At 38.6% G+C, this 17,549-nt stretch overlaps 1 protein-coding gene across 1 annotated transcript in view; it reads left to right on the top strand.

Moving 5' to 3' along the window:
- Positions 1-17,549, top strand: part of ABCC4 (ATP binding cassette subfamily C member 4 (PEL blood group)) — a 202,609-nt gene that overhangs the window by 128,392 nt on the left and 56,668 nt on the right. The window contains exons 21-26 of the mRNA XM_081948711.1: positions 1,265-1,415; positions 3,696-3,815; positions 4,934-5,044; positions 5,798-5,898; positions 8,573-8,764; positions 13,312-13,467. Of these exons, the coding sequence (XP_081804837.1) occupies positions 1,265-1,415; positions 3,696-3,815; positions 4,934-5,044; positions 5,798-5,898; positions 8,573-8,764; positions 13,312-13,467 (831 nt within the window). The remainder of the gene's footprint in view (positions 1-1,264; positions 1,416-3,695; positions 3,816-4,933; positions 5,045-5,797; positions 5,899-8,572; positions 8,765-13,311; positions 13,468-17,549) is intronic.

Below are 17,549 nucleotides of genomic sequence, written 5' to 3'. Positions count from 1 at the left end.
TTTGTTCTCAAGAATATTCCCATCTGAGAGATTTTGTTTCTTAACGTTGTAGCTAAACACGATCCTGGAACCAAAGAGAAAATTTGTTCTCTAGTTCATTTACTTCAAGCAGGTGCATAGTGGTATATTTAGCCTGTGTATAAATAAAGCTTTGATGAAGCCATTTTATATTTCATGGGACAAGTAAAGAGCAGGGTATATTAAATCAATTAAGCAGTACCCTAAAAAGGTAGAATCCCCCCCCCAACGAAAAGGGCAATAGTGATAGAGATAATGTGAAAGCAAAGAGTTAGGAGAAAATAGCACAGTGCCTAAAAGTTGAGATAAGCCCCAGAATCACAAAAGAGTTTGGCTGAAAGGAAACCAAAAGACCAGGGAGCTTTATGGAGCTAAGACCAGAAGACAGAGGCTTGGGAAATTTGGAACCTAGTTTAGGAGAAAACAATTTTGGTGTTTCTGACTCTGCTTGATTTCTATGATCTCATTAGGAGACAAGCAGGGCTGATAAAAAGTGGTGGCAATTTCACAGGTTGCGTTCAGCTGTGGGCTTCTGAAACTTAGTTGCTGGTTTTTTTTTATCCTCCAAAAGTACCATTCAGCCATCTTAACCGTTGCCATTTATTAATTCATTAACATCATTACCAGGGGTGGCTTGCTGCCAGCATTACTGCTGGTTCAGTGTGCAAAAAAAAAATTGCGCTCCCCACGCGTGCGCATTTGCACCTGAAAAGGTCTGCGCATGAGCAGAATGTTTAAAAAGGGGGAAAATTACATATCTGCAATGAAAATTGTTCTGCACATGTGCAGAACCGAAAATCAAGATGGCGGCGCTGTAGGAAAACCAGTTCGGGGCGTGGCTGGCATGGGTCGCTGCCGATTCCAGCGACCCAAGACGCCAAATTACTACCAGTTCAGCCAAACCAATCCAAACCAGTAGAAACCCACCTCAGATGATTACCTTGCAGATTGGGGTGGGCAGAAATGATACAGCAAGTGAGACTTGCGCTTTTCCAAACATCTTGTCCCTTTGATTTTTGTTTTGAAATTAGAACAATGGGCATGTTGCAGAAGGAGCATAAATGAGTTTTGGGGGTTAGTAGAAATAATTAGAAAATGTTTCCCAAATACCCTGTTCGTTTATATGACTGTGGTCTTCTCTGAACATCACTATCTCTTGGTCCGGTATTGTGTGCAGGGCTCTCAGAAGAACTTTTGAAAACTAAGATGTTTGATGATGGTTCCTGTTTACTTTTTCTTCTGGCAGACTTTTCTTCAGGTGTGTGGGGTGGTCGGCGTGGCGATTGCTGTGATACCCTGGATTCTCATCCCATTGGTTCCTCTTCTTATTGTTTTCATCTTTCTCCGACGCTACTTTTTGGATACATCAAGAGACATCAAACGTTTGGAATCTACCAGTACGTGTTTTTAATTTTAACAATTTGGGGGAATTGTTGCATTCCTTGCTGCAAGTTGTCTGCATGCAGAGTTGGTTTTCCTCCTGCACATACCCCCGCCTCTTTCCCCCCAAAATAAGACCTATCCTGAAAATAAGACCTAGCATGTTTTTAAGCATGCACCTAATATAAGCCCTATCCCACCAAATAAGCCCTATGTAATTCTGTTCCTTTTAGGATCTTTGGCCTGCCACATAATTAAAACATACATATTATGCTGTTTCATTGGTATAGTAGTTGGGAGGGGGGAATAGAAAGGAGTAGGATTGTGGAATGTATTGTTATGGATTTCTTAGAAGCTCAAGGTCGTCTTTTGTCTCCGCACCTCGACACCTGGCCGGAAGAAGAGGGGTGTACATGCCAGAGTGGAAGATGAAGATTGGACCATGTGATGAATTATGGGGTGTGGGGATAGATGATGAACTTTTAACTTGGGGAATTCACCGGATGTACCTTAGAGTTGAAATTTCACCAGCTTAATGCCAACATGCCTGTCTTATTAAATTGGAGTTTTAAGGACTACTTTGCCTTGGACAATGATTTAATTCTGCATGATATTTGGAACGCTGACATTATTTCAACTCTAAGGTACATCCGGTGAATTCCCCAAGTTAAAAGTTCATCATCTATCCCCACACCCCATAATTCATCACATGGTCCAATCTTCATCTTCCACTCTGGCACCCTACTTAAGAGCCTGCATAGTCCATTCGATCTGGTTGCTCATGGAGTTGCAGCCACAACACCCTGAAAAATTAGCCCTAGTGCTTATTTTGTGGCCCAAAAGAAAATAAGACATCATCTTATTTTGGGGGAAACACGGGTATATGTGTATTTTGGTAGTAATTTTGAACACCCCTTCTTGTAGCCATTTAAAGGCATGTATAAAAATCCATTTTCAGCACATATAAAATGTTTCATTTCCAGCACCCCAAAAACTCTTAATTTCTTGCTCTCAGCAATAGACACAACCTATGTCCCTTTTTCTCTCACCGGCTGAGCACACCCTCCCATGTGCTTTGCCTGAATTTGACATTAGGAATGATTGAGAAATTTGCTGAAATAAAAAGTGAAGGAAATGCTTTCGGCTCTCACAGTACTTAAAACATCAATTTTATCTTAAATGAATTAAGTCCAAAAAGAGTGGATGAACCCTGCGACCATCGGAGGTTGGAGAAAAACTTTAGCGTCTCAAAAGTTGCCTCTCTCTGATTTTTTTTAAAAAATTGTTCTGCTTTCTCTTTTCTCTTTATTTCAACTGTTCAGCTATGAATTATAACTGACACATCCCTTATTCTTGATAATGAAAATATATGATAATTTGGAGTTACAACTAGCGAATAGCACTGCGACTTATGTGCTGCTTCGTAGTGCAATATAGCCTTCTCTAAGAGGTTTACAGAGTCAACATATTGCCCCCAACAATCTGGGTCCTCTTTTTTACCAACCTCAGAAGGATGGAAGACTTAAGAGTCAACCTTGAGCTGTTCAGAATTGAACTTCTGTCACTAATCGGTGATTTAGCCTGCAATGCTGCATTCTAACCATTGCACCACCATGGCTCTTGTTGCAATAGAAGCAGAGGGCAAGCTAGGAAGTTGCAACCTACTTAAATACTGTATATTATAGATTGCTAAATGACTTCAATTCTACAAATTAACTGTAGCGTAAAGACTACATTTTCTTCATTATCCATTTCCCCGCCACAACTCTGTCTTTCCATTGCTAGTCAGCATTTCTATCTACCTGTCTCAGAATATTTGTGCCAGGCCTTCTGGTGTTGAGTAGGTATGAACAACATTATTCCACTTTATTCAAACTCCGGCTTTGTGTTTTTCACGGTGAAAGATGTCAGTAGAATACATTCTAAATCACATAGATATTTCTGATTGAATTTTGTTACTGACTATAACAATTCAAGAGCGAGATAACCTAACAATGGCTGTATGTACATCAGTTGAGTATCCCTCCCTGCAGCTTCTGCATTGCTTATTTTTTGTGTTGTTTATTTATTTATCAAATTTATTGGTCGCCCGTCTTGCAGTTCAGGTGACTCTGAGTGGCAATAATTTGAATAATTTTTAAATAAGCTTTAAGATAATTTTAGAGAAACACTCCCTGTTTTTGTAATGCCAGTGATAAATATTGCACATTGATTCAGATATCTCCTAGTACCATTAAAGGTCATCATAATGAAAGAGTTCGCTTGAAATCTGACATCTTTTAATCTTTATGTTGCAGCTCGAAGCCCAGTTTTTTCTCATTTATCATCATCTCTTCAGGGACTTTGGACCATTCGTGCTTTTCAGGCACAGCAAAGATTCCAAGAATTATTTGATGCACACCAAGACCTACACACAGGTTTGTAAAAAGATCAAGGTAATTAATTTCCAGTTTAGCAGAACCAAGAAGAAAGATTCTTCCTGCAGTATACTAATTCCTCAACAACTGTATTCACTTATTGAGAAATGGAATGAGGCAGGAGAATGAAACATTATTTCGTCTGAGGCATATGTTGGATGTCTTCTCAAAAATCTCATTCAGTTATACGGTAGTCTTTGATTTAGGACCACAACTAAGCCCCAAATTTATGTTGTTAAGTGAGAATTTGGTAAGTGAGTTTCCCCCTATTTTACGACGTTTCTTGCCACAGTTATTAACTGAATCACCCCAGTTGATAAGCTAGTAACCTGGTTGTTAAGTGAATCTGGCTTCCCCATTGACTTTGCTTGGTAGAAGGTTGCAAAAAGTGATCACATGACCCCGGGATGCTGTAACGGTCATAAGTATGAACCAGTGGCCAAGCATCTGAATTTTGATCACATGATCATGGGGAGGCTGCAAAGGTTGTGACTGTGAAACATGGCCCTAAATTGCTTTTTTCAGTGCTGTTGTAATTTAGGCAGTCCTCGACTTACAACCGTTTGTTTGTTGACTGTTTGAAGTTACAACGCCACTGGAAAAAGTGACTTACAACCGGTTGTTGGACTTATGACTATTGTAGCATCCGCATGTCAAATGACCAAAATTTGAGCACTTGGCAACTGACATACATTTAGGAGCATTAGAGCATCCTGGGATTATGGGATCACCATTTAAGACTTTCCCAGTTGACTTCCAACAAGGAAAATCAATGGGGAAAGCCTGATTCGCTTAATGACTGCCAGATTCGTTTAACATCTGCAATGATTTGCTTAACAACTGTGGCAAAAGAGGTCATAAAATTGGGCACAATTTGCTTAACAACTGCCTTTCTTAGTAACATAAATGCAGGTCCCAATTGTAGCCATAAGTTGAGGACCACCTGTATCACTATATATCCTTCGAGGTAAAATTGAACTGTTTGAAAAATCTGTTTCCTTCCTGAATTTCCAAAATCAGTTTCGAAGATCTGAATTTATATAACTGAATGGTTTCAGCCCTGCTAATGTTGTATCTGTTGCATCTGAACAATCTCCCTTTCTCCTTTTTGCTTCCAGAAGCGTGGTTCCTATTTCTGACTACGTCTCGCTGGTTTGCGGTACGCTTGGATGCTATCTGTGCCATCTTTGTGATAGTGATGGCCTTTGGCTCTTTGCTACTTGCACAGAGTAAGTTTACTTGCTGGAAAACATTATCCTATTATCTACTCTCGTTTGCCTTCTCATATTTTTCTAGCTATGCTATCCACAGCAAGTGAATAAATTCTTTTCACAAGCCAGTTACTGGTAATGAGACAGTGCTTCCTTCAGATAATTTCTGCATAATGATTTTTTTTTAATTGTTGTCCAATTGTGCCATCTTTTTGTCTTCTTTTTTTATCGGTGAAATGGCTAGTTGTTGGAAGTCTGGCAATATAAAATTTTAATAAATTCAATCAATCAGTAAGTTAAATTTCTGTTAACATTGTGCTGCTACAAATGAATACACTTATAATTCCTCTTAATATCCTTTATTTTTTTATAAATAATAGATTCCTCTTTAATGCAATTATATATATATAATTGCAATACTCAACTGATAAGGAGGCGAGCCTGTGGCTTAGTGGCTAAGACTCCTGCCTAAGATATAATACAGCCCAGGTTCAAATCCCAGTAAGGGTATGGCTAGCTGATGAGAGCTAATTAGCTCGAAATAGATCTATACTAGTCTCCCTTTATTTATTTATCAGTACAAATACACACACACACACACACACACACACACACACACATATATATATATATATATGAACGATACGTGTGAAGTTTGTGTAATTTAATACGTTTTATATTTTCAATTTCATAAACTAGATGACTATACTTGAAGAAAAGTGTATTGTTCATTCAAAATTCTTTATACTTGCTTTCTTTCTTGTCTCGTAGCTCTTGATGCTGGAAAGGTGGGCCTTGCTTTATCCTATGCAATCACCCTCACAGGAATGTTCCAGTGGGGAGTTCGGCAAAGTGCAGAAGTTGAAAATCTGGTAATAAACAGTTGTTTATTTAAAGTATGTAAAAACCCTGTTGCATTGGCAGCCCAGAGACATCTTGCCCTGTGGGTTCCCTTGCTCTAATACAGGGGTGTCAAACTCGTGGCATCATGTTGCTGTCACATGACGTATCATGACGTTTTCCCACTTCACGGAGCTGGGGTGGGTGTGGCCTGTGCAGGATGCATGCGACCTGAGGGCCGCAAGTTGGACACCCCTGCTCTAATACAGCTGATGTTGCCTCCACCCTTTTGTGTTGTGGGGAGGTGAGTTACTCTGAATACAAAAAAGTCAAGATCCAGTCTGGTTCACTCCCGGTGACTGACCCAGTTTGGATCATGCAACATTATCCTGGGACACGTATATTTATTTCATTCGTGACATAAAAGTCAGCTGAGAATTATGAAAGAACTTTCCGTGAAGGAAAACAAAGATGGCAAACCCTTCTTAGAGAGAGAAGGAAGAATTTCAGTCATGCTAGTCTTTCATACAGAGAGCATAATGGAAGCCCAGCATGGTGAGATGAATATATAAGGAAGGAAAGAGTGAGTGTGTATTGATATTTAATTAGTGTTATATTACAATATATATAAATATATAATGTTATCATTATATATTTAGTTTTAATTTTACTATACAGTAGTATATAATTAATATATAATTAATATATGTTATTATATAATTGATAAGAGCTACATGGTGGCCGGCTGGTGAAGACACTTCCCACTTGGAAGGTTGAAAGTTCAATCCTCGGTAAAGGCAGATGTTTCCCTCCAAGGTCACAAAGATAAAATATCTGCTCCGAAATCTGCATAGATGTCAGGAAGGGCATCCCAACAGTAAAGGTTCAGTTACATCCATTTGCCCACAACTCTAATATATAATTATTACATTATGGATAAGGGAAATGCTGTGGACATACTTTACTTGGATTTCAGTAAGGCATTTGACAGAGTAGACCATAGCCTACTTCTTGGTAAGATAGAATAATGTGGGATAGACTGTACCACCATCAGAAGGATTTTCAACTGGCTGACCAACCATACTCAGCAGATGAACTTCAATAAAACAACATGTACATGAAGGAAAGCATGGAGTGGGTTATCTCAAGGTTCTGTCTCAGACCCATCTTCATAAATTATCTAGATAAGGGGATAGAAGGAGAACCGATCAAATTTGCAGATGACATCAAACTCAGGAGAATAGCTGACACTTTGAAAGATAAATCTCAAGATCCAGAAGTATCTTGAGAGACTTGAACACTGGGCCCTATCCAATAAAATGCAATTCAATGCTAAAAAAAAGCAGGATCCTACACATAGGCAAGAAAAACCAAACGCGCAGCTATTGAATAGATGGTACCTGGCTCAGTAGTAGCAACTTCAGAGGGATCTAGACATCCTAGTAAACAGTCACTTTGGTATGAGCAAGCTGTGTGCTGCAGCTGCCAAAAAAGCTAATGCAGTCCTAGATTTCATCAACAGAGGGATAGTTTCAAGATCACATGAAGTGCTATGGTAGTACCACTTTATACTGCATTAGTGAGACCACACTTGGAATACTGCATCGTTCTATTCATCAAGATACAAAAAAGATATCGAGGCGTTAGAAAGAGTGCAAAGAAGAGCAACAAATATGATAAGGAATCTAGAGGCTAAACCATACAATAAAAGATTGAAGAAACTAGGTATATCCCGTCTAACGAAAAGAAGGAATATGGATGATATGATAGTAGTCTTCCGGTATTTGAGGGAATGTCAGAAAGAAGAGGGGGTCAACCAAAATAGAAAGAGATAGAGCGAGAAATACAGTAGGTAGGTAGGGAGAGAGAAAGAGAGAGAGAGTAGGTAGGTAGGTAGATGTTTCCAGGTGTATTTATCCATGTGTTGGAGAAGGAAATCACTGACAATCTGTAGCACTTAAGACTTTGTTTCTGTTGGCGCAGCACTAGATCAATGTAATTTTCATCAATCAGTTAAAGAGCTTTCCAAAAGGGGAAAAAAAGGTTTTGCACTCTGCAAACCTCCCAAAAGCAGCCCGTTTTTCGCGAAAATGGGGCTGTTTTTTTTAAAAAAGGCATGTATAGTCTTGGAAGGGGGCTTGCAGAGTGCTCCTGGAGGGCGGGGGGGGGCAAAAACAAGCAAAAAACAGCCCGTTTTTGGCAAAAAATGGGCCCATTTTTTGTCAAAAAAAATGCATGCATAGCCTTATGGAGTTGAAAGGGGCGGTATTTGATGCTGTATTCGATGTATAAGACGCACCCAGATTTTCAGCCTCTTTTTTAAGGATAAAAGGTGCGTCTTACACTCCGAAAAATACGGTATTTAATTTCTGTAGTTTACTCCAGTGCACACTGAAGAGGAATATAATTAAGGTTTTTAAGGCCCCCAGTTGTGGAGTGTTGTTTTCAGACATAGAAGACATAGATTAATACATTGTAGGTTTGTTCCAGATATATGAAAATGCGATTGCTTCAAAATATTTTTTCACTTATTTATTTGATTTATGCTCCTCCCCTTTTTTCTCACAAGTCTACTTATTCAGGTACAAATAACTGCGGCAAGTATTGAATCTGATTCTACTTAAAACCTGAAAATGAATCCTCAAGGGATTACTGCATTGTAAATCAGTAAATACCTAGGAATCAACATTTCTTTCTCTATTTCAGATGATATCAGTGGAACGAGTAATGGAATACACTGAATTGGAACAGGAAGCACCATGGCAGACACACAAACGTCCACCAGCGGAGTGGCCAACTGAAGGAGTGATTGCGTTTGATGATGTGAACTTCGCTTACGGTGCAGATGGTCCTTTAGTGTTGAAACATTTGTCTGTTTTAATTAAATCTAAAGAAAAAGTATGTATGTCTTAATTTTACTTTTGAGTCAGAATGGTAAAAAGAATCTTAACCGTGATTGGGTTCTATAGGCTTGACTTCACACATTGCATACCAGTCGTCCTCAAATTATGACAACAATTGAGCCCCAAATTTCCGTTAAGTGGGACATTAGTTTAAGTGAGCTTTGGCCCATTTTGTGACCTTTCTTGCCATAGTTGTTACGTGAATCACTGCAGCTAATAAGTTAATAACCCGGTTGTTAAGTAAATCTGACTCCTGCATTGACTTTGCTTGTCAGAAGGTCACAAAAAGGAGATCACATGACCTAGGGACACGGCGATCGTCATAAGTATGAACCCGTTGCCAAGCATCTGAATTTTGATCACATGATCATGGAGATGCTGCAAAGGTTGTAACTGTGAAAAACAGTCATAAGTCATATTTTTCAGCACTGTTGTAACTACAGCACTGTAGACAGCACTCTAGTATTGTCACTAAAGTCATTTAGCGGCTTTGAACAGTCACTGAGTGAACTGTTGTAAGTCAAGGACTACTTGTATTTTCTTTTTAGGAGGGTCAGTAATGTTAGTCTTAGGGAACTTCTTTTCTGCCATTCCCCATCTCGTCTATACATTCACAATTCTTTGTCATTTATTTGTGCTGCAATTACTACTCAAATCAACTTTGATTGACCTGACAAATTGGAAAAATGTTTGTCTTTGTTCAACCTTAATCTGATTTTTCACTGAAGAATCATCAATTAAATTCTGGAATAATATGTTGTTAAATGATTTGTATTATTATATTAATGATTAATAATGTATTAATACCAGCTGATAGTATAGCTGATAACCCGGCGTTGTCCGCGTATTTATTTATAGGGGAAAAAAGTCCGGACAAAAACATAATTGCTAATGTTGTATTTTCCCCCTTACCAGACGATTACCGTGAAGCCATTACCATGGCAACTCAACTGTGCTGTACAGTAGAAGCCATTTTAGGGCAGTACAGTAGAAACCTGTAATTTGAAGGCACAACAGTCTGTATCGTAACAGAACACCCCCCCCCCCCCAGGGCTATTAGGGGTGTCTTACCCACACAGTATTTATTTCCAAAGAGTAAGTCATCTGTGTACCAAGTTTGGTTGAAATTGCTTGAGGCATTCCAGAGTTATGCTGGAACATATACACACCCAGAGCCATATATATATGATAGTCTGGTACAATACTTAGGATGTTAGACTAGGACTGGGAATACCTACATTCAAATTCATCCTCATTCAGTGATTTGGGGCCAGTTTCTCAGGAGGCTTAGACCGCGAGAGATTTTAAATGCTGAGAGCAATCTCTTATGTCCCTTTGAATATTAGCATATTGAAATTATTGGCTTTCTTTAGTACCCATTTTGTAGAGACATTTGACAATCTCTCATTTCCTCAGTATTTACAAGCTGTTCATAATGATCAATTTAGGCCTTTCCACTTTTTTTTGCTTATAATTCTAACATATAGCATTGTTATGCTTTCTGCAGCAGCTTGTGAAGTCTTCTAGAGACTATAGTAGAGACTATTAAATTCTTATGTAATTGTGTTAACGTATTTCGGTCTTTAGTTTTCTATCACTTTGGTTAACAGTATTAAACAGTGTTATTGCCTATTAGCGGGAATATTTTACTACTTTCATATTTTTATTTTTATAGATAGTGTAGAATAATATTGTTTCACACTTTATTAATTCTGTAATAATTTGCAATGATTAGCTTGTACATTAATTTTGATACGTTACTGTATGTACGCTTAATAAGAATCATGTTACTTAGTTGTACTTTGTCTTATAAAATGGATTTTCCAGTTCTAGGCTATAAATTTAATTTTAATTACCTTTTTATAGTTTGTATTGTACAGTAGATATTAGGTTTGGAGAGATCCATGAATTTCTAGTTTTAAATATTATCCTAGGCTGGTCCAGGACAGAAATATAATAAATCTGAAACCCTGGATTAATTCAGCCCAGGATTGTTGGTCCTACCTGAAGCACTGGGGGATTTGCAAGGATGGTTTTAAAAATACTATAAAATGGGCTTGAATGAACAATTAGAGAGGGAGGTTAGGTTTCTGGTACGTTATGAGTCTCTTCAGTTCTCTTCTCAGATAGATGTCCCTCCCATTTTATAAGATGCTGCTTTCATCCCCCTAATTCCCAGTTAATCTCAGAAAGAATAATTCCATTTATTTAAGATACTATTTATGTAAATCTACTATGTAAAAGGGTGGCTTTTAGTTTGCAGAGATGACTTCATGGGGAAGCAGAAGCCTCTATGAATTTATGCAAGATATCTCTTTATCACTTCCATACTTTTATTTGCCTTTGGGCCACCTCTTGCAGTAGTCCTGCACTCTTCTAATAGCGGATAAGGATTGAGATGCCATGCAAAGTAACAAACCAAAGGAACATAACTAGGAAGAGAGGGAATATGTTGCTGAATGAACATACCTGGGCTGTTTTTTTAGCAGAAATAAGCAAGTGGTTTGCCACTAAGCATTTTGGGGATGTATTCTGCAACTTTACAGTCTGGTCTACACTTCTGGGATCTTCTTCTAGTTTCCCTTGGACCCCTGCTTTGGTGGGGGGTTGGACTAGATGTCCTACAAGGTCCCTTCCAGCTCTGTTAATCTAATCTAAAAGATAGATCTGACTTTGTTTAGTGTTTTTATGATTAGCCAAGTTCCCTCAGAAGCTTCCATCTGCAGCGATTAAGACAACTGAGAGATTGCTGAGAGTTTGTGTCAACTAATTCTCCAATTATTCTGTTGATGCAAAGAGGAGGGTAAATCATGTTGCCCCAAGTGAAGAAAAACAGCTGGTGGGCTTTTGTGGCTGAAAGAGAAGTTTGAAGAATTTCTGAATGTTGCTGTGATCTTATGCTAGGTAGCACCTCCTAGTGAATGTGAATTCAGAATCTCACTGCTCCTGATTTCACAGTATACATCTTGATTTTTTAAAAATATATATATACTGATGAAGATATAAAGCAGCATTTCCCAATTAAAGACAAAAGTAATATGAGAAATGCATTTAAAGGTCTCATATTACTGACAAACTTTCATGCAGATTTTTTTTAAAAAAGAGGGTTAATTCAGAAATGGGATTAAATGGTTTTCATCATGTGAAATTTACATTGTTGACTTCTCAGCTCACTTGAAAAAAATTGTTAGGTTTACATATCTTGTTTTTGATCTTTTTCTTCTTCCTCTGATGTCTGGGTCAACATTCTTTTTTTAAAAAATATAGCATTTCTAAAATGTAATACCTATTTTAGCATTCCTGCATTTTAGGAAATCAGGGTAATTTTAAGCACAGTTTAGATATTTTAATTATGAAGTTGAAGCCTAATTCAGTTTTACTATAGTTATTTCAATTTAAAGAGGACAATATTAGAAAAAATGTTCAGATGTCCAGACCTGACTGTATTTAACAAAGATTAGAATTGTTCAGGTTTTCATCATGACCCCATAGCATTACAAAACCTGGAGTTTGAAAAAGTAAGATAGAAAGTGTATCCAATGTTTTTAAATTTTAATGTTGGAGAAGACTGTTGAGAATACAAAAACCCCACAAATCAATTCAGAATTTTCACTCAAGACATCAGTGATTGGGCTCAAATTGTAATATTTTGGCAGTTCCTTTGAGAAGCCCATAATTCTGGGAAAAGTTGAAAGAAAGAAAAGAAATGGATGATTTACAGCAAGGTGGATAGAATCAGTTTTCAGCTGCAATGAATGGAACTAAAAGACCAACTTGAAGACAGATCATCTTGGAGAGAATTGGTCTGTCACTCAAATAAAAATTGACACCAACTTGAGGGCACTTAATCAGTTGATTAATCAAGCAATCACTTGTTCTCCCTCTCTTTGCTATTTAATAAACTCAATACAATTAATTATTGTCTCTGATGGCTGAGCTAAAAATTGATAAGTAGGCTTTGGATCTAAGAAGTCTGTTTCACTTTCTTAATGTAAAAGAAAAATATGTTTATTCCTGTGCTCCTGATGTTATGAAAGTTTTTTAAAAGACTACTCATAATTACTCTCGAGGATTGTGAGTCAAAAGCACCGTTATTCCTCTCCAAAAGCAAATATTAATAACGTTTTATAAGCTACCCGGGGCCTGAAACTAGACAATGATAGTTTCAGAAACATATAAAATTACATTAAAATTTGAGTTCAATTTAAACACCTGGAATAAGATAGTTATGCTTTAAGGGTGAGAGTAGAAATCCTAATAAAGCATCTCTTCACATGTGCTAAGCCGGGAAAGTATTTGTTTGATTCCTACTTCACATGAGAAAAATGAACCAAAATCACTATATTATCAAACAATAGGTAGATCATTCAAATGCTGAGAAAATCTTCCTTTTGAAGACATACTTATGCATCCTTTGTTGCCTAACATCTACTGTGTACATCTTGCCTTACAAGAGGCAAAATAAACAAGATAATTAGAAGCAGTGCTTTATAAATGCCTTCTTCCCCCTAGTATATGTTTTTCTATTTTTTTGTCTTTCAGGTTGGAATTGTCGGTAGAACAGGAGCTGGCAAAAGCTCTCTAATAGCTGCTCTTTTCCGGTTGGCTGAGCCCCAAGGAAGAATTTGGATTGATAAATATTTGACATCAGAACTGGGACTTCATGACTTGAGGAAGAAAATTGCAATCATACCTCAGGTATTGGTCTGCTTTGCGTATCAGCCTATTTTAGAAGTCCATCCAGCGCTCTTCAGAAACCTAAGGGTTGTAAATTTTTCTTTATCTTTCTTCTGCACTCTGCTGGTTATATGCCAGGAATCTTATAGAGTAGCGTGATGTCTCTGTGTATGTTAATCCTCTCTTCTTGAATGATGACTGAAAATGAAGTGAAATTATTATGACTATTTTAAGAGGTTCATTATCTATGTTTCTGTCATGCCCAAACAGCTTTCTTTCAGCCATTAGTTATGACTACAGATTGAATTTAGCTTAAAGACTGGAAGGATGCATTCTGTATTGTGGACATAAAATATTTTCGAGCAGAAATTATTCTGACAAATGGAAGAGAGTGTGATTGTGCATATGCGGGCATGCGCGCATCCAACAGTATCTTTGTCCTCTCAAATATACACCATAAAAAACAAACAAACAAGATTTTATGGACTAGGGTGTTGTGAATCTGAGTCTGTCCCTGGCATTTTAGACTTCACAGAGAATATAATTTCAGCTAGTAGAAAATTGATAATTTTTATTTGGCTTTCGAGATATTCCAGAATGTGAATGTTTTATTCACAGCAGCTTTGGAAGACTCAAAATGACTATTTGGAGCAAGGACATTTCTGCCCATATGTTCTGAAATGTGGTAAATTAACTCAGTTGTTGCTTTGAACAGGTATCAGTTCCAATCTCTCAGGTTCATTTGTGCCATTCTAAAGATGTAAAAATATAAACACACTGGCCAGTACCATTGCCTCTAAAGGAATATATCTGGTCCTTTTTCCTGTGAACTATCAGTCCCCATGAAGACCCAGGGGCGGGATGCTGTCTCAGGAACGGGAACAGGGCAAATATGTTTTTATATCATGGCTGCTTTTTAAATTAAGAAACAGGTGGCTTAATGATGATTTGTGGGGGGGGGGGTCAATACAATTTAACTTTGGTTAGTGACATGCAAAGGAACCATGGGGCCTTTTAGACTCTTGACTGTCTTGATCACTTTTGCTCCTTTGGCATCAAAATGCTCTCTTATGTAAGAATACTGCATCTAGTTTTGGTCACCACACTATAAAAAAAGATATTGATACTCTAGAACAGTGATGGCTAACCTTTTTCTCCTTGCGTGCTGAAATTGCGTGACAGCATGTGCGTGTGCCCACGGCCATTATGCAATGTGCCCCACCCCCCTGTGCTTGCATGCACAATCCCCCCGTGCTCCCCTCATCCCCTGTGCATGCGCGTGACCCCACGTGCCACTATTTTGGGCCTAGTGGTCCTTCCTGAAACCTCCTGGGATCAAAAGGGGAGCAATGGGGCACACTGCACCCCCCCACGGCTCGTTTTGGGCCTAGCAGGCCTCCCTGAATGACCCCCCCACATGTGCACACAACCTCCCTGCGCATGCATGCGCATCTCCTGCATGCATTGCATAGACCCAAAAATCAGCTGGCCGGTGGGAGGCACGGCCGCTTGTGTGGTGGAGCTGAGCTGGGCAATGCCTCGCATGCCTGCAGAGAGGGCTCCATGTGCTACCTGTGGCATGCGTGCCTTAGGTTCGCCATCACGGCTCTAGAAAGTCTGCAGAGAAGCAACCAAGATGATTAGGGGACTGAAGGCTAAAACATATGAAGAACGGTTACAGGAATTGGGCATGGCTAGTCTAGTGAAAAGAAGAACCAGGAGAGATAGCAGTGTTCCAATATTTGAGGTGCTGCCATGGAGAGGAAGAGATGAAGCTATTTTCTAAGGCACCTGAATGTCAGAGAAGGAATAATGGATGGAAACTGATCAAGGAGGGATTCAACCTAGAAATAAGGAGGAATTTTCTGACCGTGACAACAATCAACCAATGGAGCAGAAGTTGCCTTCAGAAGTTGTGGGAGCTTCATCACTGTAGGCTTTCAAGAAGAGATTGGACTGCCATGTGTCAGAAATGGTGTAGGGTCTCCTGCTTTGGCAGGGGGTTGGACTAGATGATCTACAAGGTCTCTTCTAACTCTGTTAATCTGTTAAATTCTGAGCAGGCATGGAGATAAATGTCAGTCATAAATTTTGGCAAACCAAATTTAAAGTTTTCTCTCTTATCTCAGAAGGAGAAAGTCAAAGGATCCTTTAATCCCTGGACATTTTGGTTGTCAAGTGGTTTCAAGGAATAATATAACAGGGGTGTCCATTTCACTACATACAGATAGTCCTTGATTTACAACAGTTCATTTAGTGACTGTTTGAAGTTACAACAGCACTCAAAAAGTGACTGTTTTTCACACTTATGACCATTGCATCATAAGTTGCCCATGGTTACGTCATCAACATTCAGACACTTGACAACTGGCTCACATTTATGACGGTTGCAATGTCCCAGAGTCATGTGATGACCTTTTGCGACTTTCTGACAAGCCAAGATTCATTTAACAAATGTGGCAAGAAAAGTCGTAAAATGGGGCAAAACTCACTTAACAAATATCTCACTTAACAACATCCATTTTGGGCTCAATTATGGTTGTAAGTTGAGGACTACCTGTATATCAATTTAATATGTGGCAATTACGGGATTGTTACTATGAACACATAATATACTTTTGAGATCGGGCTCTCTAATCTTCCCTCCCTGTAATAGCAATAGCAATAGCGCCTAGATTTATATACTGCTTCACAATGCTTTACAGCCCTCTCTAAGCGGTTTACAGAGTCAGCATATTGCCCCCAACTATTTGGGTCCTCATTTTATGGAATTTTGATGGAAGGCTGAGCAAACCTTGAGTTGGTCAGGATCGAACTCCCGGAATGAGCAGTGAGTTAACCTCCTATACTGCATCCTAACCACTGCGCCACCACAGCTGTTACATCTTCCTTGTCAAGCCTAAACATTACAAAAACACAAAACATAGGTCAGCAACCTAATGTGATTGTAGCCCCATTCTCCCCCCAAAACTGGAGCAGGGAGCTTCTGCCAGTTGCCCTTTGTTGAGTTGTGTACTGTCTCACCTGAAACAGTACACAACTCAACTCAACACAATAGTACCCATATTATATGACATCATGCCTGGAATAAGGGTTGTAGGACTTTCTGTAAGGCTTCCCCCCCTTTTCTCTGATTTTTTTTGCTTTTTCTTTTGAACTACCGTGATAAAGCAAAGTTAGGCAAGCAGCATAGTTCTCTAAAAGCCCCCTTCGCCTTATCCTCCCTTCTCCCCTCTGCTCAAAAAATAGAAAGCACAGAAAGAGGTAGGTATGCTATTACTAGGAAATAAATACAATTGGATTGCGGCCTAATGCAGTCTCCCTCTTTGTTTCTGGATGCTGAAGCTTTCATTAGTGCACAGTAGCGCTGCTGAGTGAAGTTGATGACCCTTTTGTACCTAAGAGGACTTTACATGGACTTAAATTCTTCTGCCTTTGTGTTTGCACAATATTCTTTTCTCCGGAAAACAGATGACGAACTGTTCATTCAATAGCTGCAAGGTTTTGAAAGCTTCCCTAGCTATTTCAGGTGGGGACCGTATTGTATAATATTGGAGGGGTTTTTTTTTGCTGAGGGTGGGGGGGAATACATTTTTAGAAGCTAGGATATTTTCCTACCCTAATTTTATTTTCCATCCTATTTATCGTTACATACACGATCGATATATTAAATTCCTTGTATAAGACTTACACTTCAAAATAAAACAAAAAAAAAAGCCTTGTCTATTATCTTGTCAGTATAAACAAGATTTAATTAAATTCACGGGGGAGAGTTTCATGTGTCTAAAAGTATTTTATTTATTTTTTACATTAAAGGAGGCTTTTTTCATATTGTCAGTAGAGCATAAAAGTCCACAGAGTTGTACGTTTGGGCTTGGAAGATAATACCAATGGCAAACTACATTGGGTTGTTGTCTTTGTATTGAAAATAGCTGCATAATACGACTATACACACTATATTTTCTAATTCTGTTTTGCACAAATCCTGCCTCCATTTTTGCGATGTTAGCCATATTTTTGATGTGCATATTTGCTCCTTGGAAGTCATTTGATTCATTTGACAGGTTAGATTTGACAAGTGAGACTTAAGGTTTGGGGGTAAG

This window comes from Natrix helvetica (genome assembly GCF_964273705.1).
Source record: "Natrix helvetica genome assembly, chromosome: 3".
NCBI classification, from domain to species: domain Eukaryota; kingdom Metazoa; phylum Chordata; class Lepidosauria; order Squamata; family Natricidae; genus Natrix; species Natrix helvetica.
Note: the sequence above shows the minus strand (reverse complement) of the source record. Positions and strands in the feature narration are given on the sequence as shown.